At 44.3% G+C, this 25,902-nt stretch overlaps 2 protein-coding genes across 3 annotated transcripts in view; one reads left to right on the forward strand and one right to left on the reverse strand.

Annotated features, from left to right (window-relative positions):
• Positions 1-13,326, reverse strand: part of BRINP3 (BMP/retinoic acid inducible neural specific 3) — a 223,917-nt gene extending 210,591 nt beyond the window's left edge. Inside the window, exon 1 of one of the 2 annotated variants that reach the window (XM_075760566.1) lies at positions 12,921-13,326. The gene's annotated coding sequence lies outside the window, so the exon portion shown is untranslated. Of the gene's footprint in view, positions 1-9,392; positions 9,773-12,920 lie in introns of those variants that run through there. The other variant, XM_075760567.1, reaches the window with a different exon arrangement.
• On the forward strand, positions 11,339-24,689 carry LOC142602829 (uncharacterized). The gene is made up of 7 exons (XM_075760581.1): positions 11,339-11,344; positions 12,449-12,596; positions 13,316-13,956; positions 14,056-14,315; positions 15,764-15,826; positions 20,407-20,453; positions 24,571-24,689. Exons 1-7 carry the CDS (start codon positions 11,339-11,341, stop codon positions 24,630-24,632), a joined length of 1,227 nt encoding a protein of 408 aa, XP_075616696.1. The 3' UTR covers positions 24,633-24,689.
• The last annotated feature ends 1,213 nt before the right edge of the window (positions 24,690-25,902 follow it).

A 25,902-nucleotide genomic window follows, 5' to 3' on the forward strand; every position in this document is an offset into this window, starting at 1 on the left:
ATGCTACCAGTGACTTCAACTTTGAATCAATGGCAAGAAGCAACATTTTATTCACTGCAGCTGGATGGAGAGCAGTGAAACTCAAAGGCAGCAAGATGTCAGCACCATTCTGTTCAAAGACATTTTGACACTGAAAAATGGGAAGAAATTTTACATAAAGAATAAAGCAATAATCTGAGTCTCGGAGATTACTCTTATCTGCTGTAAGACCCTTGGTTTATCACTTTATGTCCCTTTGCTTTCACTTCCTCATCTGAAGTGTGATGATCACGTTGTCCAGCTTTGTAAAGCATTACAGGACCTCAGGACCTCAGGCCAACTCGATGTTATAATCAGTGATTTATTTTTTTGTTCAAGAAGCAATTTTTTGCGTTAACAACTTCAAATGAATGAGACCTGGGGAGGCACCTGTCCTTAAAATTCTCATACAGTCCAGTGTAAATGAAACACCCATGAAGCTGATGACGTGCTGCAGAAGAAAAGAGCAGAAAGTGCTGCAATCGGTATCAGCTACAGAGGAAGAGGTGCAAAAGAGCATCTCACTTGTGCTCTGCTCTGCTCTCAGCCACCACATGGATTCTGTTCTTCAAAGGAAGACACCCAAATCCACAAAATAATCTCTCCCAAGCTGAACTTCCTGAAGGATAGCAAAAGGACTCATGAACTGAGGTGGACTGTTCTGTCCTGTGCTCACAGGCAGCTGTTCGACAGCGGTTAGCTTTCATGCATTTTGAGAACCACCAGAAGGCTGGTGCAGTTACCAGAGAGCCAACGTGTCCGTTTGGTGGAACAAAGAAACAGAGCAGGGGTTTGGGGAGTTAAAGGATGGAGAGCTCTCCTGCCACCAGAGCTGATACACACAAGCTGCAGGGCACAACTTGTGCCCTTATGGAAGAAGTAGAAGGCATCTGGAGAGACAAAATATATTTGTCCACAGATGATTTTCAGTGAGGGGGCTTGAATCAGCTTGTTCTCTGTTGTTCATTGTGAGCTACAGGAGCTATCCTCAGCAGAGACTCAAAAGCAAAATCTGAAAGGAGAAAATAATTCTACTTCTAACATCCTGAAGTGAGTTTTACATTCCAGGCTTAAAAATAAGAGGGGTCCTCAGATCAGGTCCTGGTATCTGTTTTGACTACAGGCACCCTAAAGCAACACCTTTGCTCAAATAGAGCTTCATCAGCTTTCTTCTCTCTTCTCCATCTGAGACAAGGACAAGACCCCTGTAACTCTGTCCCAGAAAGCTGAAACAGAGAACAAACAAGATATCTGGGGATTTTGTTTTGGTTTTGTTTTGGTTTTTTGTTTTTTGGGGAGGTGCCTAGGTGTTTGCTCTGTCCCTGCCGAATTTCATTCCTGCAAGTGTGTGTGAGTCTTTAATTGGATGTACCCACACGCTTTCTATTGCATCCCGGTACAGCTAGCGCCAGTCTTCATAGTCCTTGGAGCACGCCCTGGCTGTCAGGTGTACCAAGGTAATTGTTTTAATGCCTGATATTTGCAAAAGACCTAATTTTTGTCTTTGCTGCCCAGATCATGATGTATAAATTCCTTCTGGTGCTTTTTCAATCTGTTAATCTAAGTTCATCCTCCTGTGCAAATGGATCCTTATGTGTTTTAGCTGATGACGTAGGGCAGCGTCCCCAAATTGCAATTTAAGTCTTTCTACCTTAACGAGCAAACCTGTTCCTGCAAGGAGCACACTGAGGGGAAGAAATGAGCTGCCATGGCCCTGAGTGCACAAACAGGCCTCAATGGCCCTGACCGGCATCACCTGGGGTCTCCACCCCCGCTGCCGGGGGCTGACCTGGACCTTCAGTCCCTGCCTGGTGGTGAGGACGTGGCTGCCCCAGCCCCAGCCCCTGCACCAGCACGTGGGCTCGCTGGCTGGACCTCAGGCCACAGCTGGGTCACCATGCTGCTGCTGGGCTCCTGGCTTGGCTGCAGACATCGGCTGCCCTACCCTCTTTCCGCGCTCTTCAGCCAGCAGGAGCCAGTGCCGCTCGACCGCGCAAAGGCAGAGCGTGTGGTTTATTGCATGAGTGCATAACAGAGAGAGAAATCCACCCGGTCTTCATGGTGTCTCAGTTCCTCATCTTTAAATGGGAGCTAGTACCCAAGTCCTTGGCAGGTGACATCCATTCATCACACAAGGAGCTAAAATGAAGTTAATTTCTGGAACGGCTAAGCAGGACCCTGACCAAGCCCTGGGTTTCAGCTGACTGGGATGCCACGAAGCCACAGTAAAACCTGCTGCTTCAGGAGCTTTAAACTTGCTCCAGGCTGGATGACTGTACTTTACCAATCATAAAAGTTCATAGAGGATGAAATCTTTATCTTTCCAAGGCCATGAGTGCCCATGGACTGTCCCACGTGCAAAAGATCTTTGCGTGTAGAACTCGGTGTGACATTTCAGTCTTAGGTCACTCTTCCGTTTCACAAGTTAGGCTAAGCATTCTCCCAAATTGTCCAAAAATTTTCAGCTAAAACATCTGATGGTATGAAAAGAGTTAGAAAGGAAACAGAACAAGCTCTCTTTGAATAAGTTTGGGATCCATGCTACAGAAAAAGAAAAAGAACAGCGTCGGGACAGTTTCTGGCTCAATATTTCCTCAGGCACAAGCGGACATGTATCACTGTGACATACAATTTTGCATACTGGAGCATTCAAGTCTGTAGAAAATTCTGATGGGAGACAGCTATCTAGAAACTTGCATTCTAGCTTACTGGAATATTTTAAAACTCAACGTTTATCTTAAAAATGTCCAACATTCTCTGCTACGATAATCTTGTTGGGTGTGGTTTAATGGCAATTAAGTAGGTCCTTAGGATTTGCAAAGAGTATACCCTGAAATTAAATACTAAACTGTCACTGGAAAATCACAAAGTACCAGTTCTAGTAGCAGATCTCCTTTTCACCCGTAACTGTTAGACCCCAGACAGTTTTCTGTCCCAATTTATCAGCTAAGGTTCAGTTGGCTATGAAAAGAGCGTGCATGCTAAGGCACATAGAAAGTTAGCTGTATCCACGAAACCACATCAGAGTAACAAACAGCTCTTGCTTGTTTAATTTCATCCTTCTACTAGTTTTAAAACCCGGGGCTGTTTCAGTTGATGCCATCTAGAATGGGAGGAAGCAGCTGTTTACAGGTTGTACACTAAGGCTAACTTCTAGGTTTTCAGGTCTGAGGACCAATCCAAATAAAACTGATTATTCTCTAATGCAGAAGGACTCATATCAGGCTAAAATGAGATGGGGTGGGAGAAAACTTTGCTCACCAACAGATTGTTGAGCTGAAGAAGATTCAGTTTATAGAGGAAGGAGAGAACTTGGAGCAGAGTCACCTTGAACTGTAGCTCTGATTTTACTGTATAACCATTGACAAGTCCCTTTACCTTTTTTAATTATAGTTTCTGTTCATAAGATCAGGAAAGAAGGGTATTGTGAAGCCTGAACAATTAACGTCCGTAGAGTAGTTTCAAATTCTTGGGTGACAAAAATGTCATAAAATAAAAAGGAAGATGCTCATTCTATTAATGGAGTGGCTGACTATTTTTGTTGTTTCTTAAAATTTCTGTTTCTGGAGATTCTGTGACAAATGTTCAGAAAAGGATGGAGAGGAAAGGAATCATCAGTCTTAGACAAAATCAGAAATTTGTTTGAAGCTCTTGAAGTGCTAATATTGTTTGTACAATAATGAAGAAAAAAATAATAGCTGTTCTCTGGTCTGAAGAAGAGAGCCAATGAAGCAATGAACTCTGCTGACTGCAATGAGGACATAGTTACAAAATCCAGCTTACAGCCTAGTTTCACGTACTTGCATTCCCTCAGATATTACCTAACCTAATCTGTAATCCTGTTCATGTTTTGAAATGTGATTACAAAACTAATGTGGGGGTTTTTTTATTTCTACAAATGCATTTCTCAGTTTAGGAGCTCTGGCTCAGGCATGGGATATAGTCCTGTAATTTAAGCCAAGTGATATCTGATCAAAGATTTACACTCTTCTTGATTTTATTTTCCATGTGAAAATAAGCGGTTACAGTTTAGACCAGTAGTTAGAAATAATCTCCATAAAGATCCAGTGGAAGAAAGATTTTTCTTCACTGCACTTTTCTGGATACATTGCAATAAGAATGGATGACTTTATGTATTTTATTTCTTAACAGTGATATCTAATAGAATTATAATGTTTTTGTTTTGCTCTTCTACTGTTTCTTTCAGACAAAAGTCCTCCAGAGCTCACAGCATATTTTACAGCTCATTGTGCAGATGGTGGAGCTGGGTTTCAGCTGGTGTAAATGGATGGTTAAAACTCCTTCCAGGTTCCCAAGCTTCAACCTATTGATGCTAGTAGAAAAAAAACACAACTTATATCAAAGCTGTCTTCCTCTCAGAAACAACTTCTTACCTGTTGTGCAAGCTCCCTAGGCAGGAGTCATAGAGGATTTAAGGGACCATGGTTCTACATCTGATCCTACTGTAAACTGTTGCGTGACTTTTCCAAAGTCCCTTTGCCGCAACATTCTAAGCCTGTAACTAGTGTATGGGCAGCAGCCAGATCCTCTTAAATGTTCATGTTATAGCTATTAATTTTTTATAGTGAGTGTAGGGACTTTATGGCTGACTGAGCAAAGATTCAAGCTTCAGCAAGCCAGTCTGGACCTAATTGCATCTCAGGATGGATAATACACACAGCTTGCTTGTACAAGTAATAATTATGTCATATGTACTGGGCAGCCTGCTATCTCATATAAATATAACACCAAAGCTTCCTCATAAGTCTTGGGTTTTTGACAAATTTAGAAGAAATTACAAAATTAGAGAGAAAAAAAAAGTGTGTCTGCTAAAAAATGTTTTTCTTGTGAACATCATGTTACGAGGAGAGAAAGTCTGGGCTTTCGAGTCTCATCACAAATTACAATCTCCCAACTCTTTCAATTTAGCTACCTGATAGTCTAAAACCAGTACAAAATTTCTTGTTGTAGCTCATCAAAGAACCCATTCTGATTTAGTAGAAATGTGCTAAACTAATGCTGAAAATCTTTAAACTTTCAGCTGCTATCTTTTCAGTGCAGAATGAGAGACACATAGTCTGTTTATAAGAGATTACAGATCACTGCACTCTAAGGATGATGAGCATAGGCTTTCATTATCATAGACTCTTTTTTTTTTTCTCCAGAAAGATTGAGAAAAAGAAAATGTTCTAGACTTTGCCTAGCCAAGACAAACCAGTATGAAGAAATTAAGCTGGTTTATAAATAAGAGGACCTTTCAAAAAGAGCCACTACTGTCTCTTCAACTGATGTGAATCAATCTAATAAACGTATGCTAACAGATAGTTTAAAGGGTACTTAGTAAGTTACTAAAGCTTTTACTTTTTAAGCCAGTGAGTCAGATTCATATCCTACAGGAGCAGTGATTAAAAAAAAGAACATCACCAACTAATGGCCATCACCAACTAATGGCTCTGTGTGAAATAAATTCATGGTCTCCAGAGCCTGGCAGCGGGATGAGTCTCCACTTGCATAAACATTGCTGCTTTACATAAACAAGCATCTTCACTAGGAATGTTGGTATAAAACTAAGGAATAAGGTGATTAATGCAAGAAATCTACAGCATCTACACATTCTCAAGGAAAAGTGGTGGGTATCAGCTCTGCCCTGTAGATCAGCCAGCAGTTCAGGATGGAAGAACAAAAGGTTGAGTGCTGACATTCTGCTTGCACTGTTTTAAATCTTTCCTATAAGTAAAGACAAGTGCTGACATCACTGTCAAGATGCTAAAGTACATCTATATCTATAAACTACATGTATGTAAAACTTCATGTTCAAAATTCAGCACTTCTAGCCTTTAGGGCTGCACATTATGTACAAAATAAACAAACAAAATTATCCAAGATAAAATTTGTTGTAATAAATATTTGTTCCGTCTGTCCTCCAAACTGCTAATGAATAGGGATCAATAATGTTTTAGGTGAAAAATAGCTAATTAAAAATATAGTCTTGGGCTGCCACCTCAATCGACAATACCATTTTTCAGCATGCAGCAGTACTTTTCACCACTGATGTTAAGCCTTCTTAGAAATAGAGATTTCAAATAGAAAAAGGAAAAAAAAAAAAAAGAAAAGAAAAGAAAAGATGAAGAAGAAAGACATTTATAATGGATTTTAATAATCCCATTTGACTTCAGAGTGGTCATCCATGTTCAGTTAACCAGGTGGTTTTGTTATTTCCAACAGATTTATAAGAACTGAAAGAGCTAAATTAGCTCTACGGAGTTCTCAGTAGTCATGAATAATATGGGATTAAAGGTATAGAGTAGCGCTCTGATTCCCCAGATTTAAGTCCTTTACTTGGCAATGTATAATAAATACCTTAGAAACCACTCTTCTCATTAATCAAGTGCTGGTAGATGTGGCAGTGAAGGTGTTACTGCAAATTAGCAGAATTTTCTAATCACCATTAATGTGACTGCTACAGCAAAGGTATCTGACTGACGAGCATTAGGATCTCACCTCATTATAAGAGAAACCACTACAGTTTAATAGTCTTAATTTAGCTAACAGTATATATTGCCTGGTCAATCTTCTTTTGAAGGTGGAACAAAATCTGTGGCCTTTGTGAGGGGCTCATTAGTCAAACCCGAAAAGCTTTGACACGGCAGAGAGTGTCCTCCTTTCCTCTTGCCAGCGTGTTATTTTGTGGCACACAGACCAAGTGGGGACTTTCAATGGGAGACAGGGAAAAGACGGTGCTAAATAATCGCTCACGTGGTATGGGCCAGGGCAAGAGAGTAATTCCACAGACCACGCGTGTGGAGGGATGAATGGGTGCATCTCTGTGGTGCGTATCATACATATTTATATCTACATATGCATATGTATCTACAAACTATGTTTATGTATGCACACTTACTGTGGTACATATAAATGATTAATTTCAGAGCTAGGAGACCAAATTAATTCACATTACAGTTTTCAGCGGTATGCTGACTTGAGTCGCAAGGTACTGAACGCCTGCAGCTCAGTGGGGCACTTCAGAAAATGGAGCTCTCCTAATGTTCCTCAACTTCATGTAGAAAAATGTTGATTTATCAATGAGGATAGAGTACTGAGATCTAAAACAACACAAGACCAAGTTAAAAATCCTTCAGTTCTTTAGTATTTTAATGCTATTTGACTCAAGATATGCAAAGCCTTACACTGCTCAGTATGCAGCATGTAACTTCACGATGCTCGCTTTTTTTTTTTTCCCCTAAAACTGAAGTTCATTTCGGTTCCAAATTATTATCTTGGAAATTGATCTTGCTTTCAGTGAAGTTAATAGCAATGCTCTGATCTCCTTTAATTGTGCAAGATCAGGCCCTCACTGAACAGCAGACGTATTGAACAACAGGAAAACAATGCTACGAAGAGATTGTGGTTGCAATTTTATTTTAAAAAACACTCTCTCTTATGATGAGGTGAGATGAGATTAAGAAGAGGAGTAAGATAACTTCCCCATAAAATGACTAGCTGTAAGTTACTACCTGCAGCAGTCTAACAGGACAGTTTTCTTTAATGCAGCCTTTCTGAAAGAGTATTTTGGGTCTAGTTGTCAAAATGTATTTCTGGTGATTTTACTCCCATATGAGATTACTAGTGTTTCAAGAGAGAAAACAAATTAAATGTCTACTTCTGATCTTGAGGAGAGATGAAGCTTTGGGAGGAATAAGAAAGGGCTGCACTAGGCATACGTGACAGCTAGAAAACGTTTCCAGAAATTATCATCTAACTCTCCCCACCACTCCCTTTTTCTTCTAAGCAAAAACTTAGGTAAATTGATAGATCTTCCCATCTTCCATTTAGATTTTCAAAAACTGCTGAAGAAGCAAGCTTGCTGGTAAAAGGAGGTTGGTTTTTGGTTTGTTTTTTTTTTTTCAATAGGTGTTGCATTTTTCTCTTGAAATCTCAAGCAAGAAATTTCTTAGACTGACCATAGCCACATATGATTACTCAATTTCAAATTAATCCAAATGAAGTAGAACTATTTTAGTCCCATAAATCATTGTCTCTACCCGGGATTGAGAGGAGTGAAAAGTCACTGCAATCTATGTGACTAAAGAAATAACTTTTCAGACACACATTGGTGTAAACAATGAGTAGACTTCTGTAATTAATTCTTCACAATAGCATTCAGACAGTAGTAGAAAAAATGGGAAAGGATGAGACGGGGTGATTGCATCACTCGAAGATCCTCAAGTTGTTTTGTTGGCTTGTTGTACAAATGCTGCCTTCTGCAGTGAGATCTGTAAAACGTGCAGCTGCTTGTTTTCCTGTTTCCTAGTTAACGTTTTCACTCACAGTGTTTCAGCATTTCATGAACAACCACCCCAAACACAGCAACTCTGGTGAACTCAGCGTCTGTTGGGGAGGTTAGCTCTCACTGGAGGTGGATCAGCTTACTGAAAATATAACACATCTTCTTTTTTTTCTTTTTTTTCCTCCTCTACTTAAATTATGTACATGATTTAGAAGAAAAAAAATGCTTGAAGGCAGGAATTTGTAGGTAGTTTCTTTACAGAACTCTGATAATTAGACAGCACTGCAACAGCATCTAAGACTATGGTTCTGTTGCTGCGCTTAGATACGGAGAGGAAGAGATACGAGTCAAATGTTTCTATTCTCAAAGCTAGGTCTTATGGTAAAGCTGATAGAGTACCTATTTAAAATGAGTGACTCCCTGCACAGCTGGAGCTGAGCATTGACAGCAGTCTGTAAAGTCTGATATCTAAATGGATTGCCCCTCCAAAGTTATTTCTTATATCTTGTAAATGCAAGTAAGGCCACTCTAGCTTTATCTCTGTACACTTAATGTGTCAGAGCCACTCATCTTTGAAAATACAGACTCTATAAGGTTTTGACTTCACTTCTTTTTATAACATTCTTTTGTGATGCCATATTTAAATAAAGTTAGATGTGGACTTTTCTAGGAAAGAAGCTATTTTTGTTTCTTCTGTCAGACTTGCTTGTCAGATATACGTCTCTGGATTACTCTAGATATATTTTTTTCAAAATCAGGTCCATCTCACATTGGCCTTCATTTGAGATAGATCCATGACTGATTTTGGTGCTACAACAGAACATCCTTCACTTATCGCATACATTACGTTTTTTCTGCCAGTCATGAATTTGCTTCACTTCACATGCATACGCTTGCTTAATCTCTAAAAGAAATCATTACAACTTGAAACGGATATCCTCTTTCAAAAAAATTCCCAAACAGTACCATATTCCGCTTTCTTCCCACTCTGCGCTACACAATTTAACACTTAACGAAAGGTACACAGAAAACGCACTTGAATTCGGAGGTGAACCACATTACAGATTGCTGGTAACAAAGACCTTACCTTTTTAAATGCATGATGGTCTCTAAGTAGCACAGAAATCGCAGCCCAAGAAAGCAGGTCTCCTGTCTTCCCATATACCGTGACACTTCACACCCTATTTTCTTTACCTCGCTTTTTGCACCATGCTACACAGAGTTCATGCTTCTGTTGCCTGGGATTGGCTGGTGCATCCGTGAGGCGCACACAGGACTCCTGCTCGGAGCACCCTGCAACCCCCGATTAACTCTTTCGGGTGGAGGCTCCCTCCCCGCCGCGGGCAGCCCTGCCAAACCCGCACACACGGGCGGCCTCCGGGCTGGGGCGGAGCGGGCGCCCGCTCCCCGGGAGGTTCCGGTTCTCCTTCCCCCGCAAAGCGGCGGGCGCGGCGGTGGAAGCAGCGACCTGCCGTCTCCTGCGGAGGCTGGGGAGAGCCGGGGATGGTGGTAGGGGGGGGGGTGGGGGTGGGGGTGGGTGTCCCGGCAGCCCTCGGCCGGGTCCCGGAGCTGCTGCCCGGCTGCAGGAGCTCGCTGCGGCCGGAGCCCCTCCTGCTGCTGCTGCGGGCGGCGGCGCGGCACCCCCCCCCCCCCCCCCCCGCCTCTCCCCATCCCTCCTCCCCGTGGTACCTCGCCCCGGGGACACGCACAACTTGAAGGAACGGTGTGGGGTTAAGTCCGGGCGGATGACCGGGCGGGCTGGACGTGGACATGCATCTTTAAAGGCGTTTCCTCTGCCAGAGCCCCCTCCCCGGGTGTCCGCCTGCCACTGCCAATATTTGAAATTAGGAAATTAGCTCCCGGCCAAAAGGGAGTCCCAAAGCCACACAGCTCCAGGGGAGATGAAGGTAGCGGAGGAGGTGGAGGTAATCCTTGACAGTGCAGCCAGAGACAGAGGAGTGGGGAGGCTGGACGCCTAAATTAAGGGAACAGGGCTGTTTGGGACCGTTCCCTCGGGAATGGGCCGTGAGGCTTGAGAGGTATTTACACACTACCAGTCTTTTGTACAAAAAGTAGAAGAACCAACCAAAGCAAAGCAAAAATCCGCCAGGCTGCTGCCTGGCATTCCTATCATTTTCTGAGTCATGGAGCCCAACGTGAGCAGAGGGGATCCTCCGGTCGGGGGGTGCGGAACGCTGGAAATGAACCGGCAAGGCTAATGGGAATCTTTATTAAGCATACCTCCCGCTCCCTTGTTGCAATCGCCCATTAAGCCTACATTAATTGCATTGATTTATTTGATGTTTGTATGCAAAGGGTTTGGGGGGGGGGGTGTGTGTGTGTGTGTGTGTGTGTGTGTCCCGCCTTCTGCTGAGTGTAGAATCGCCACCCGGTCCAACCTGTGTCAGTTTTAGTGCCCAGGCACCGGGTTACTGCCATCCATCACAGTGACTGGGATCTAAACAACTCCGCTGCCCTCATCCTGTGTCCTACCATCTCCCACCCCCGTCGGCACAGAGGGAATATAGAGTGCTCTTAAACCCGGGAAATATTCTGCTGATGGGCACATAAATCTCTTCTGCAGAGCTCTATCATTTAACTGGCACAGCGAGGTGATGCTCACCGGGTGAGCTATTCCCACAGCGAGTTAATCCCTCAGGACTTCCTGGGGTGGTTGTGGGGTTTATTTCCCCAAGGTTTTGGGTTGTTGGGGCTTTGGGTTTGGTTTTGGGGGTTTTTTGGGGTTTTGTTTTGTTTTGTTTTATTTTTTTTTTAAGGATCAAAAATCTGACAGGTGTTGAAACGCACTTACCTAGGTAATCCTCTACACCCAGGAAGAGAAGGGGGTCTGACTGCACGGAAACTTTCCTGAGCAGCCTGGTGCGGGAGGATCCCAGCAGCAGCGGCAGAGCCGGGGAATTCAGGAGAAATGGCTGGGATTTGGTTAATCACCCCAGTGGCCGGCGAAGGGGCCCGGGGCAGGAGGAGGTGTGTGCGGCGGGGGGGGGGGAGGCAGAGAAGGCAGGTCGGGCAATGACGGTACCGGGAAAACCTCCGGGAGAAAGCTGTGAGGGCAGGAGCAGACATGGGGGGGGGGGGGGGTGGGGGGTGTCGAGCTGCCGGGGGAAGAGAGGAGCTGGAGGAAGGATGCATTTTGGATCCCAGGCTTGAAGGGCTTTTTCACTCCCCCTTTCCCGACATCAGCCAGCAATTTGGGAGGGGGCGAGGGGGGGAGGGGAGGAAGAGATGGGAGTGGGGGGAGCCCTCTCGGGACCACGGTATTGAAGGGGGCATTGATCTTTTCCGTCCTCTGCTTGCCACCAGGCAATAAATTCAGATCTCGTGTATTTCTCGCTGGCATCTCTACCTGCCTGCAGCCTTTAGCACCTTCCTTGTGATCTCTGCATGTACTGCTTTGGAGACATGACCGCGCACACACACACACTTATCCTGCACACCAAATGACAGAGTTAAATGGAGCCCAGTCAATACCTCACCGTGAGAGGTAACATGTTCCCTCCCTACCTTCTGCTATTGAACGTGGGTGGATCTCTGCCGCTAATTAGAGACACAGAAATACTGGAAGTATTAGCCACAAATTGCACTCTGAAGGCATTTGTCCTTTTTAAAAAAAAAACAAAACAAAACAAAAAGTGTTTATTTCCCTTGGTCCTCTTCTCTGTTTTCCTTTCAAAGTAAGGAAACCCCTACTTGATTCAAAAGATGTTCTGCGCTTCAAAACGCGGCAGGCAGATAGGTAGCGAGCGTACGTTTTGTGAAGACGACGCCTCGCTCCTATCCTGCGCCCCCCAGGCCAGCAACAATACAGGTATTCCCGAGAACAGTAAGAAATAAATTCGGAGGTGCGATGGGATTCAGAACTGCGGGAAGGGCGTGAAGCGAGAGCCGGCAGCCGCTGCCCCCCGCGCCGGCCGCAGCCCGCCCGGCCTCCCCTGCCCACGCACCCCGGCGCTGCCACCTCCGAGCACCAGCGGCAGGACGGATCCGATTAGCTCTGGAAAGCCTTTCCTACCCTTTCTGGAGAATATTTCCCCACCACCACCACCCCCCCCCCCTCCGGTCCAAGCTTCTCCAGGGGATCAGGAAGAGTAATGAACTTTTCCGCCTTATCTCCCCACGCAGACTTCCAGACACTCCGTTAGACACGCTCACGACTCCCTCCACCGCCAGCGAGTTCTGTCCGCCCCCCCCCCGCGGGAGGAACCCCGAGCCCTTCCCGCACCCGTGCCAGCGGCTGTGGCCGCAAGGGTTAAACCAGAGAACGTAGCGGGTACAGCGCCCGAGGAAAACGTTAATAAAATGTGATGAATAAGCAGTGGAATGGCAAAGGCTCCGCGAGTGAGGCTGCGGCGCGGATTGCAACTTCGTGCCGAGAGCGGTGGCTAACGTACGGAATGGATGGGAGCAAACAGGGCTGGTGCTTCGTAATTTCTTCGAGTTCAGAAAGTGGAGCCAGCCAGGCTACGGAAAGGTTCGGAAGCAAGGCGAGGCAACTGAGACCTTGCTTTTCTTTTTCTTTTTTCTCTTTTTTTTTTTTTCAAGTGTCCTTTTTGTTGAAAAAAAGCAACCCGAACATGAAATAAAACCTACTCACCGGGTGAAATTTCAGGAAGCGAAGGGGCTGTGAGCAAAATGCATCCCAATTCCAAGCATATAGTCCATGATCTTCGGCTTCAAGCTAGAGGAGGGCTTTGCATGGTGATGGGACTTTGGAAACCATCAGCAGTTCTGTGTGGCACGGCAGCAAGTATAACAAACCATTCACACCGTGCGTGCCTCTGTGTGTGTGCGTGTGTGTGTGCGTGTGTGTGTGTGTGCAGGGGAGAGAGAGGCTCAAGACCCAGAGGAATTGGCGGAGGGAGGGAGAGTTGGCGGGGGGGGGAGGAAGGAGGAGAGAGGGAAGGAAATCCGAATAGCAAGAGGAGCTGCGGAGAAGGATAGGATTTGCTGGGGCTGAGGTGGGTTTTTGGTGGTGATGTGATCCTCAAGGAGAGAATAACAAATTGTGGGATCTCAACAGCGGGCAGGAGGAGAGGGGGTTTGTCAAGCCAGGTGGAGCAAAGACAAGACAGCGCCGAGAAGTGGGAGGCTGTAGCGAGCCGAGGCGGTCAGGCAGGGGCGAGAGCGGCTCTCATCCCGCCAGGCGCGGCGGAGGGGCGGGCTGGGGTGCCGGCGGGGGGGGGGGGGGCGACGGGACGACACACCGGCCGGGTCCCGGGGCTGCTGCCTCCGCAGAGCTCCCGGAGCCGGGGTCGGGATCTGCAGGACTTACCAATCTCCCTCGGGGAGGGAGGGGGGCGGGAGAGGGGGAGGGGGCCGCCGGCCCGGCGGGGCGCGGGGAGCCGCGGAGTGGGGGGCGGGCAGCGCCAGCTCCGCCGGGGGGGAGCGACACGGCCGGGGGGCGGGGGGGGGGGCACGGCACGGCCGAGGGCGGCCCGCGGGGCCGGGGCACACGGCACAGCCGAGTTGGGGGGAGCACGGCACGACCCGGGGGGCCGGTGCGGAGGGAGGCAGCCCGCGGGCCGGCTGCGGGGTGGCGAGGCACCCGCTCCTCCTCCTCCTTCTCTTCCTCCTCCTCCTCCTCCTCCTCCACCCGCAATCCAGCGAGCCACAGCGGCGGTATCGACCGGGTAAGAGGACCCCCGTTCCCAGCCTCTCCCCCTACCCTCAGCCAAGCCTTTGTTTCAGATTTTTTTTTTTTTTTTTTTTTTTTTTTTTTTTTTGCGCAGACAGGTTCCCCCGAGCCGGCTCTCCCTCTCTCCCTGCCGGCTCCTGCCTGCTCGCCCGGCCCTGGCGGCCCCATCCTCCCCGGCCCGGCCGGGGCCCGCTCTCCGTCCCCGGCAGGGAGAGGCGGCGGCGGGGGCCGTTGCGTGGGGAACCGGAGCGCCGCGGGCCGGCGGACATCGCGACCAGAAATGTTTGCGGGGTGGGGGCAGAGGATGGGCGGAAATGTTCCCGCTAATCACCCGTGCCCCCCTCCCTGCCCTGGGTAAGCGAAGCATCCCTGATTCATCCCCCCCCGCCCCCTTCCCGGCGCTTCTAGGCTCTCGGTATGGAAATCACGAGCAGGCTCGGTGGAAAAATCTCCCTCTTCCTCGCATAGTGGTTCCAGAGTGTGTGCTGAATTTCAAGGTGTGTGTGGGAGGGGGAGGCAGCGCCAGCATTTATGGAGCTTGTTCCTCACACACACACACCCCCCCCAACCCCAGTCCCTCTCCTACATATGTGCTGTAAGCAGACGGGCACGTTTATGGCTAATAAAAACCTATTTCCCTATGTATAGTTGGGCTGAGAGCTGGTACTAGTAAACTGAAAGCCAGTCCATGACAGGGAACAGCCTGCAGACCAACAAGAAGCTTTGGCTGCCCTGCATGCGAGTCAGGTAGCCTGGCTGTGTTCATACCGTGCTTCCCAGGATCAGTAAGCACAGTCACCATATAGACTATGTGATGTATACATTGGACAATATGGAGTGACCACAGTATTACACCAGCACTTGTCCATTGTGCTACGTGTGGTCCTCAAAAAACACTGTCATTTCTGTTGAGCTTTTTTATCAAGCAGGTTTTCGTCTTCTGCCAGTTATCTCCCCAAGCACTGGTGTGACGTGTTCATGTACATTTGCCAGTCTGACAGTTTTATGTTTCCAGAATCTTTTGTGAGAGGTTCGGCAACTGCAGAAACCCGAGATTCCTCTGGCATCACGTTGGTTTGTTCCTGTCAGCATGTCTAATCATTTTTATACTAAAGAATTGTGGAGCGAACTGTTCTTAGCAATGATTTAGCCTGCTTTGGGTTTTATTGTCTTTTTCTTTAGAGACGAGGGAAGAAAAGGAAGGATGTTATCATTAGTGAAGAAAAAAATACAGTGTCCATTTCAAGGGTAGTAGCTGTTAAATATGTAGGCATATCTATGATTCATTGTGCAGTTATAAAAATGAAAGGCACACCATCTTACCTTTTTGCCTCAGAATACACTTTCTCTTCCTGCAACAAGTAGCACAGGCTCCTCTCCCCCTCTCCTCCCCCCCTCCCGCCTTCGGCCCATCCTGACAAAATGCCAGTTACAAAGGTCAGCCTGTTTATGTAAAGATCACTGTGTCTTAACAAAGACTGCTGCACATCAAACCTGCAATGACTATCAAATAGACTTTTGGATTCAAGACACTCAATAAGACTACTGTCCATTTTCTAGAACTGATAAAATCCCAGAGAAAACAGCAGACAAAGAGACATAGTGTGTGAATGGGATAGATCACCAGTGCCAGGGCACGATGGGCAGCAATATCTTCATAGCAGTGTTTGTTACTGCAAATGCTCGCAAGACCCAATGGACCTTTATATATATATATCTCTAATATACACATATAGGTATGTGTGTATGTGAATATATAATGAATTGCTGATATGCTAATGTTTTTCTGCTCTTCCTCTTAGGTTTCTTGCTAGCCCTAATGATGTCCTAGGCTTGGCTTGTTCTGCAGCCACCTCACACCAAAGGTAGCTTAAATCAGCCAAGAAGAATTTTGTGTCTGACCAACCCCACCCTCCCAATAAAAGAGGTTGACTTCGCTAGACTTTGGCTCAGACCCTTCGCAATCAGGTTCAGTTTTCATTTCATAGCATCCAGAGGTGCAGTGGACATAGCCTGACCTTTATTCCACTGTGCTCCCTTTCCGTCCCTGCCAGCTTGTTTAATCTAGAGAGCAGTACAACCTTGTTTCCTCAACTAGTATCACCTCTTCTGGTCCTTTCCCACTTTAAATCGAATAAGCATATTCTGATTTCATTCGCTTGTGTATAGATGTCCAATACCTAAAGGTCAAAAAAAAATTGCCTTGGAGTAACCATACAGATCTTCCACTGTGGTCAGTTCCAAGACCTAACTGCTACCGCAGGTCCGTCTTAGCCTGAAGTCCTGAAGCAGAGTTAGAGTGTTGCAGAGGACTATGATGCCTTTTGTTTAATGGTGTTAATAATCTATGACCTTGAAATATAAAATTACAAAATCTCATCATAGGGCAGAATACTGAAATTGCAAACAATGGAACAAACTGTACTTGAATGGGGCAGGAACTTACAGCACCCACTGAAAATGCTGAATCCAAACATGGGACCCAGTCTTAACTGAGGAGCTGCGCAGCACCTTGTCAGATGGGAGAGGCACATCAAGTCCTCCCATCCTAAAAGCCTTGTGGCCCTGAATTACAGGGCATTAGATTCCTTTGTTCTATTAATCTGCATTAAATAACGATGTATGCCTATGTTGGCAAATGCATGTTTTAACAGTGTATCCCATAGCATTTTATTTTGGTTTTACTTCATATAATCAGCCTATTGACCCTCTTTCTTCCAGAACCTGCTGCACACTTATCTTTAGCTACTGAAAAATGTGTGTACTTTATTAAGCCAGTTCAGCAGTTACCCCTGGTTTGCAACAGACAAACCTATTATGCAAACAATACTGTCACCTTCTTAAAGTGCCTTCCTTCTCCTAGCTATAATGAATTCTCTGCATGCTACTCTGCTGTAAATTCTCCATCTAAAAATTCTATCCACTACATGTTTTGTCAGGGGAAACTGTACTTGACTTTTGAAACAGTTGGGAGGAGCAAAGTGATAACCTACTAAAGTGCCTTGCCCTTAACTGAAATTATGGCGAAGTAATTAAAGTTAGAGCAAAAAGGCTTAAACTTTGGACTGCTTATGTTCTTAGTGTTTTTGCTTGGGTGAGGTTTTTTTAGAAGTCTGATTTGAATGTCAAATTTGCATATTCAGCTAGAAAACATAGGGAATGCTTAATTGCCTATGTCCAGTGTTCATGTTTTGCTTTGAAAACAATGTGTCACATATTCCTGGGTTTCATTTCTAGTTACTATTTGCATTTATAAATTGAACTGCATATCTAAATAAGTCCTGTATTTGCTCATTATAGAAACAAATATGCTGTATTTAGAATTTTGCTTTATACACATACCAGAGAAACATGGAATGACAGAACAGCCTAAGTTGGAAGGGACCTCAAAAGATCATCTGGTCCAACCTTTTGTGGGAAAGGGAGCCTAGATGAGATTATCTGGCACCCTGTCCAATCACATCTTGAAAACCGCCAGTGATGGGGACTCTACCACGTCCCTGGGGAGATTGTTCCAGTGAATGATTGTTCTTACTGTAAAAAAAAGTCTTTCTTATGTCGAGATGAAACCTCTCCCAATGCAACTTGTACCATTTGCCCCTCGTCTTTTCCATGCAGTTCCTTGTGAAGAGGGAGCCTCCATACTCTTTGGAGCCACCCTGTAAGTACTAGGACACTATGATGAGGTCCCTCTGAGCCTTCTTTCCTCCAGGGAGAAAAGACCTAATTCCTTCAGGTATTTTCTCACAGGGCAGGTTCTCCAGCCCTTTGATCATCATCATGGCCCTCCTTTGGACCCTCTCCGGCCTGTCCGCTTCTTTCTTGAATTGTGGGGAGCAGAACTCCAGGAGCAGCATGACAAGCGCTGGGTGGGATGATCACATATCCATCTCTGCTAGTGATGTCCCTGCAGATGCAGCCCAGGATGTGATTTGCCTTTGTTGCTGCAGCGGCACACTGCTGACTCATGTTCAGCTTGTTGTCCACCAACAACGTATTTCGACCTATACATTTTTGCTTTAATGGAGATATGAGTCACTTGAATACAATTATATCCAGTCACTTTTTCTTTTCTTGCAGAGGAGATTATTTTTAGGATTTCCCAGCATTTCACTTGCAGGATATGAACTAGTACTGTAGAATTTCTTTAATTTTTCCCCAAAAATTCGATCAAAGAAATATAGCATTAACAATAATTGCATACTCACTTGCCCCATCCTTTGGCAGCAGAGGACCAACTTAAAGTTTGGTGTGTTTTTTTTCAAGTTCATGTTATCATTAAAATGCCAATCTTCTGAGATAGGATAGCATCTTTGAAGACGCCACTGGTATTTCTCTACTGCTTTCAGATGTTATTAATGGCAAGACCAGTAAGCTCACATGAACTCACTAGGCACAGCTAGACATACATATCTCGAAGGGATACGATAGCAGTTGAGATGTGGAGGCATGAACTTTTCTGGGAGTTGGGTATCTATTGCCCCTCCATTCTTGGAAGCTTTAAATTATTCTGTAGAATCTTTACCGCTGTTATTATCTGTGATACGTAGGGTGCTACAAGGTTGTATCCTTATACTGCAAATACACAGAGCAGTCTGAATCACAGTGTCTTTGAATGAACAGAGGGACTTAATAGCTCTACTGTGATAGACATTGTTTATAACTGTAAATTCTCCTTAGCACATCAAGCAAACGATGCCTGCGATCACACAGCTTGATAGGTAAAATCAGATGACTTCATTAAAGTGTTCCCAACTTAGACTTTAGAGTTGAAGTGGGCAACAGAAATCAAAGTAATTGTCTCCAAATCCATGGGACAATGACAATAACAATATGCTACAATACTGTTACTGACGTTTTTTTCCTCCCTAATTTTTTTAAGTTAAGGCATATTTTGGCCACATTTCCATGGCCAATGGCAGAAATACGGGCTTGGAATTTTTAAAGTAACCTCTGATGTATTCAGGTATTCACTTTGTCTTGCTAGCTGGACTTTAGAAAATCACAGAAGATGCTGTTACTTTCAAGAAAATGAAAAGATAATTGTAGAGAAAAAGGTAAAGGAGGAGATGCATTTTAAATCACATCAAAGCATTGTGGTGGAAAGTCCTATGCATCAAATGCCTGGTGTTCTTAAGGAAAATTTCTTCCCAGTGGCTCTGGTGGTTCAGTACCAGAAGGAATGTCCTGTGAAAGTAGTGCAATATGCACTTCCAGTAGCTGATGTGATGGAAATGGAACAGAGGCCTCCATCCCACAAGCACTGACTTTACAGCAGTGTGAGAAGCACTGGCCTAACACTTCAGCAGAGTTGTAGAGGAATGGAGGTGTATTTTTAGTGTGTTTGTGTTTAAATACAGAAGCCATGCATCTTCTGTCAAGCTCCTATCCCCACCTGATTTTAATGTTGTCACACAGACTTAAATAAAATCCATCTGTTAGTGTTGTGTTACTTCTGTGTGGCGAGAATTGAGTCCCTTCCAGACTAGGCAAGGTATTAACAAAAAAAATCTCTATCCCAAAGAGGTCAGAGTCTGAAATGCATTTGAAGTAATGACGGAGGACAGAAGTGTTGAAATGAATAGAAGACTCCTCAATGCATTTTCTGTGGTGCATGTAAAAGAGCAAGACCCACTTTCAGACAAGATGAGTTTTTGGAAGGGTGATGGAGTCAAATGAAGTTCTGTTATATCTGATGCCTGGTACAAAAGATAGACTTACTATAAGTTATAGCAAAAGCAATTCTGTATTCAAGGTGTAAGAGATCCTGATTAGAATCTATGTACTCTCCTTTTATGAATGTTTGCAGAAGTAAAATATATGTTTGCCAGAGTGTATAAAAGAAATTTGTCATGGACCGAAAAGGGAGCAACAGACAGGTACCATTGAAATTCTCAGTTGACGCTTTGCAGTGTCAAGGAATTACATACTAGAAAGGCAGAGTTTTACAGGGTGGTTATGCTGGAAAGAAAAGGGCATGTAGAGAAAGCAATTTGCATTTGGAAAATAGATTATTTTACAGATATTGGTTCAAATTGATGGTCATTCCCTGAATAACATCTGGTGCATTATCTCAATAGATGTGGTTATCTCCCATAGAAATGAGCTGAGCAAAAGATCTGCAGTAAGATTTGAAAATAACCTTTGTTATTATATGTCATTACCTCATAAGAATCAAAATACATGGGCCACTAATGACAATGAACAAGAACAATACAGTTTCTTGAACAGTCTGTCCAATGCATTTCCAGTCTCTAGCATGCACTTAAAATACAGCAATATTACAAACATTTATCATTTGTCTGGGCCATGGAGCTAATGAGACAGATAGAAAAAGCATGAAGAATTTGGATGTATAAACTCCATTTACCTAATTTTCAACTCAAACACAATGATATGAAAAATAAGTAATATATGTATAAAGTCTCGTTTGGTTTTTTTACAGTTCTTGTCTTGCAACAGCTTGGTTTGGGTCATTCTGGTGCACAACAGGTACGTGTTCTTGTCAGCAGCAGCCGTCACCCTTTGAAACATTTCTGCTTCTTCCCGACTTGTGGGGGACTGATGTTAGGAAGATGTCAGGTTCTCTTCTCAGTCACAAAGGAAAGGAGGCAGTAAAAAAGATGTCTCTTACATCATTTATTTGATTACGTTCTCCATTTGTCAAAGCAGTGGAGCACAAAGCCCAAATGTATTTTGTGAAGCACTCTGGAATCTGCTCGGTTTTAAGCATGCACTTAAAAACTTCAGCAAACAAGGATGGCTTTATGTCTGTGATTACTCTGAAGCATGTGTTCTGCTGAATCACGTGGCAGCAGAGATATATACATTTAAGGTGGCACAAATGTCTTTACCAGAAAGCCACGTTTTCAGTTGCATTTCTTTAAATGACATTGGAGAGAAAGTAAATAAAATCTTAGGACCTGATTCAAAAACCATGTGCATCCAGTTTAGAGTTAGCTGTCTTGATTCTCCTCAACCTTAGAAATAACATTCACTTTTTGCCAGAAATCTCTGACACAGCAGAACATGAAGTCATGTTCCTATTTTGAACATTAGGAGATCAGACATCTGTTTCCTTGGGTTTTTTTCAGATAGAGACATGAAAAGCAACACTGACAAAACATATTAGCATAGGATAATCTCACTGTCCCTATTAGTTGTGCACTTTACATAGAGCTGGTAAAAATCCCCACAACATAAAACCAAAACAACGCTAAGGTAACATTCTCATTGAGCACTGTTTGCACTGTCTAGAGGCAATAGAAGGTCTTCTCCACCAACTGCAGGAATTCATTGGACAATTTATTGTCATTATATAAAATCATTGCCAGTTGCTTTTTTGAGTCAATTAAGCACTGTTAAGAGTCTGAATAAATTTTTTAGCTAAAAGCTGGTATGTGTATTAATAAAATATGGTTGGTATGGAGTTAACCAATCTATACCTTACAACTTTACCTTACAGTTAATGCTCCAATCAATGTCAGATATATGTTTCAGATATAACTGTAACATGATTTTTTTTTTTTTTTTCAAATTCAGTAGTCAGCACTATTGTCTTGCTAGTGCAAAGAATTGAATAAATAGCAAAAAAACCCCAAACAGTATAGTATCATCACAGAATCATAGAATGGTTTGAGTTGGAAGAGATCTTTAAAACTCATCTTGTCCAACCCCTTGCCATGGGCAGGGACACCCTCCACTAGCCCAGGTTGCCCGAAGCCCCATCCAACCTGGCCTTGAACACTGCCAGGGAGCCAGGGGCAGCCACAGCTTCTCGGGGCAACCTGTGCCAGGGCCTCACCACCCTCACAGGGAAGGATTTCTGCCTCACATCTCGTCCAGATCTCCCCTCCTGCAGCTTCAGGCCATTCCCCTTGTCCTGTCACTCCCTGCCCTTGTCACCAGCCCCTCTCCAGCTTTCCTGGAGCCCCTGCAGGGACTGGAAGGGGCTCTAAGGTCTCCCTGGAGCCTTCTCTTCTCCAGGCTGAACAACCCCAGCTCTCTCAGCCTGTCTCCATAGCAGAGGTGCTCCAGCCCTCTGAGCATCCTTGTGGCCTCCTCTGGACTCACTCCAACAGCTCCATGTCCTTCTTGTCCTGGGGACCCCATAGCTGGATACAGTACTGCAGGGGGGTCTCACCAGAGCCGAGCAGAGGGGCAGAATCCCCTCCCTCGACCTGCTGGTCATGCTGCTGGGATGCAGCCCAGGACACGGTTGGCTTTCTGGGCTGCAAGCGCACACTGCCAGCTCATGTTGAACTTCTCATCAATCAACACGCCCAAGTCCTTCTCCTCAGGGCTGCTTTCAATCCATTCTCTGCCCAGCCTATAGTTGTGCTTGGGATTGCCCCAGCCCATGCGCAGGACCTTGCACTTGGCCTTTTGAACTTCATGCAGTTCACATGGGCCCACCTCTCCAGCCTGTCCAGGTCCCTCTGGATGGCATCCCTTCCCTCCAGCGTGTTGACCCACCACACAGCTTGGTGTCATCGGCAAACTTGCTGAGGGTGCACTTGATCCCACTGTCCATGTCGCTGACAAAGATGTTGAACAGTGCCGGTCCCAGTACCGACCCCTGAGGAACACCACTCATCACCGCTCTCCACTTGGACATTGAGCTGTTGACCACAACTCTTTGAATGTGACCAGCCAGCCAATTCCTTATCCACTGAGTGGTCCATCCATCGAATCCATGTCTCTCCAATTTAGAGATGAGGATGTCATGCGGGACAGTGTCAAATGGTTTGCACAAGTCCAGGTAGATGACATCTGTTGCTCTTCCCTTGTCCACCAACGCTGTACATGAAGAACATTTATAGTTTCTCTGATTTCTGAATGAGTAAAACAATTTTCTCTCTATAATTAAAAAATGAGAAAGCAAGGACAAAAATCTTTAACTTGTTCTAGTCACAAAAATAAAAGGAATTCTCAAATATAAATTTTCTTTCAACAATACAAATAAATAAATAAATAAATAAATAAGCTCTATTACCACACCTTCAAAACAAGTTACTCACTAAAAAAATGAGCCTCACCACCAGATATTATAATTGGAAAACTATACTGACTCAGTATGTTGTTTAGTTTGTTACAGAATAGTCAAATCTATTGCTTAAGAATATTTAGTTTTCTGTGGGCCTCTGAGCCGGGTCTGGCTGCAATGGAGTTAATATTCTTCACAGCAGCTTGTATGGTGCTGTGGTTTATGTGTGTGACTAAACCAATGTTGATAACACGCCGAAGATTTAGCTCTTGCTGTGCAGTGCTCACAGCATCAAGGCTGTCTCTCCACACCCCCCACCACCAAAGGTCGGTAGGCTGAGGGTGGGCATGACTTTGGGAGGGGACACACCCTGGTTAGCTGACCTGAACTGACCAAAGGGATATTCCGCACCATATGACGTCATGCCCAGCAATAAAACTGGGGGCTGAGTTTTTCCAAACATCCATTGCCCAGAGAATGACTAGGCACCAGTCAGCTAGTGGGAGGTTGCATCAGTTGGGTTTTGTGGTTTTGGGTTTTGTTGTTGTTGATGATTTGGGGTTTTTTTTACACTTATTAAACTGGCTTTGTCTCAACCTATGAGTTTTTCTCACTTTTGCCCTTCATAATCTCTTCCCCCATCCTGCTGCAGGGGAGTGAGCGAGTGAGTGCGTGAGTGCGTGCATGCCTGGGTGGGGGCTTAGCTGCCTACCCAGTTTGTTAACCCACTGCAGCCTCCGAGGCCAGATTTGGAATAGGAGAAGTCATTCTGCCTCAGCAGTTGTGGAGTTTTTGACACAGAGAATGGTCTTGTCTGCCAAATGCTATAGCTCCATCCAGCTTTCCTATTTCACTAATCTCAAATTCTGTTGAATAAATACTTATCTATAATCCTAAGAAATGTGGGAAAGCACAGAAAATAAGACCAAAAACTTAAGAAGGTGGCAGTACATTCTCATACAAATAGTACTAATATTATTAAGCTGGCTTTTGCTGCAATGTTTTATTCCCTAAGAAGCTTTCAATCACTGTCATGTTTCTCTACTAGGTGAGTTTTGTTTGTTTGTGTTTGTCCTTTCATTTGTTCATTTATTTCCTTCAGAACTGGACACGGTTTGTACTTTTCCTGCTAATCTACTTGTGGTTGAACACACATAAAAATAAGCTATTCACAGAAACATGGAGGCTCTGATGGCCTCATGTTGTTCCGTGGTTTCTCTGTAAAGTATGTACGGGGTCAGTGAACCCAGCAGGAGTTAGGTATAGCCCCTGCTGGAGGTGGATAATAGTATTTATTGGTATTCGACATCTTAAGTGAAGCTAAAGTCTTACGTAATGCAGGTGGAGATTTATTTTGGAAGCTAAAAGGCTTTAGCACTGGTTAGTAAGAGCCTGTGGGACCCCACGCGCGTGCTGTGTGATGAGGACGTGATCGTGCAGTGCCCAGCTTGCTCTGGCTCTGTATAGGCTGTGGCTTCGTCATCCCCTTAGGTACACAACTGGCAGGTATAGCTGCAGGGTCTCACCACTGCCTTAGTCCTCCATCCACATTGCCAGCTAGTATCTTTTGTGCTTACTTGTTATGCTTTGATCCTAACAAAGCTGGAACTTTTTTGGTTAAAGAATTCTGGCTTATTGTAAGTTTGCGGAGATGGCCCCTGCAGGGCTCCAGTACCGCCTTCTAGTACCGTGACAACATGGCAGGAGGAGAGGAGATGCTGCTAATCGGTGCAATGCTGTCGCAGAGAGATCAATTATACCTGTAAGGTCAACTGTTTAAAACTTGGAAATTATTTTATGTGTTTTGTGTTTAAAGAATTATTAAAAATGTGAAAACTAAGCTGGTACGGAAATACATATTTTTCATAACCTCAGCAAAATAAGATTGCAAAATTGTTCCCGATTTGCTTGTAAATCAGAAATAATCCAAAACATAGAAGGGTTTGATTAGAAAAATTTCTATGGCAAAAGTAGCTAATAGATCAGACAATAGATCATTTCAGTTGTCAATGGATATTTGGTTACTGAATACTTCTTTTTCTGAACCCTGTGGGGCAGACACTTGTTGCTTAGTCAGATCCTCTGTACCCTTCATTGCAGATGGCTGGCTAACTGAACTAAGACCACGAACTAAAAATTTTGCTCTAGATCTGAGACCATTTGCTCTGTTTCATCTTTACTTTCTATAGGTCAATTTCTGACAAAATTTACCAGGCATTCCACTGACAACTTGCAACTGGCTTCAACTGTAAATATATTTTAACTGCATGTAATATAAACCTACCATTAAATTATTAAAAACCCTATATATAGGCTCAAATACTCCAGTTCTTCCAAAGTGCCTCGTTGTTACAATAACAAGTGCCTTTCATGTTAGAAACCTGTGAAGAAATGAACTCAGCAACTTGTACCGATGTTCACCAGATCTTAGGGTTTTTTCAAATGTTAAATGTTTCCATATAAATGCAAGAAAAATGTCTTTCAAATTTTTTTTAACATACCATTCTTTCAGCACTACATTTTGCACATCTCATATGTTTGCATGCAAATGATCTTATTCTGCAAGGTACCAGATGTAACAGTTGATAAAAAGGTGCCTAATAAATAAAGTAATGTTTTATGCTTGTCACAGATAATTGTGGTACACTTTACAGTGGCTTAGTTAAACAATTTCTCTTCCTGTAGGGCCGTAAAGTTGGCAGGCAGCAAAGGAGAACTCTTCTGCAAAGTTTGCCAATATATCCGCTGTTTATAATAGTACTGGGAGTATTTTACATTCTCAAATCAGCAATTAGAACAATGAAGTAATTTTAAGTTACGCTGTTTGTTAATATGCTAGTTGCACAGTAATTACTGTATCATCACCTGCAACATCTTGCAGTGCTGGAAAATTAAAACATTAACAAGTTTTCTATAGGATTTTTCATTCAAGTTAGCTGAAGGACATGCAGAGGG

This window comes from Balearica regulorum, chromosome 8, assembly GCF_011004875.1.
Source record: "Balearica regulorum gibbericeps isolate bBalReg1 chromosome 8, bBalReg1.pri, whole genome shotgun sequence".
NCBI classification, from domain to species: Eukaryota; Metazoa; Chordata; class Aves; order Gruiformes; family Gruidae; genus Balearica; species Balearica regulorum.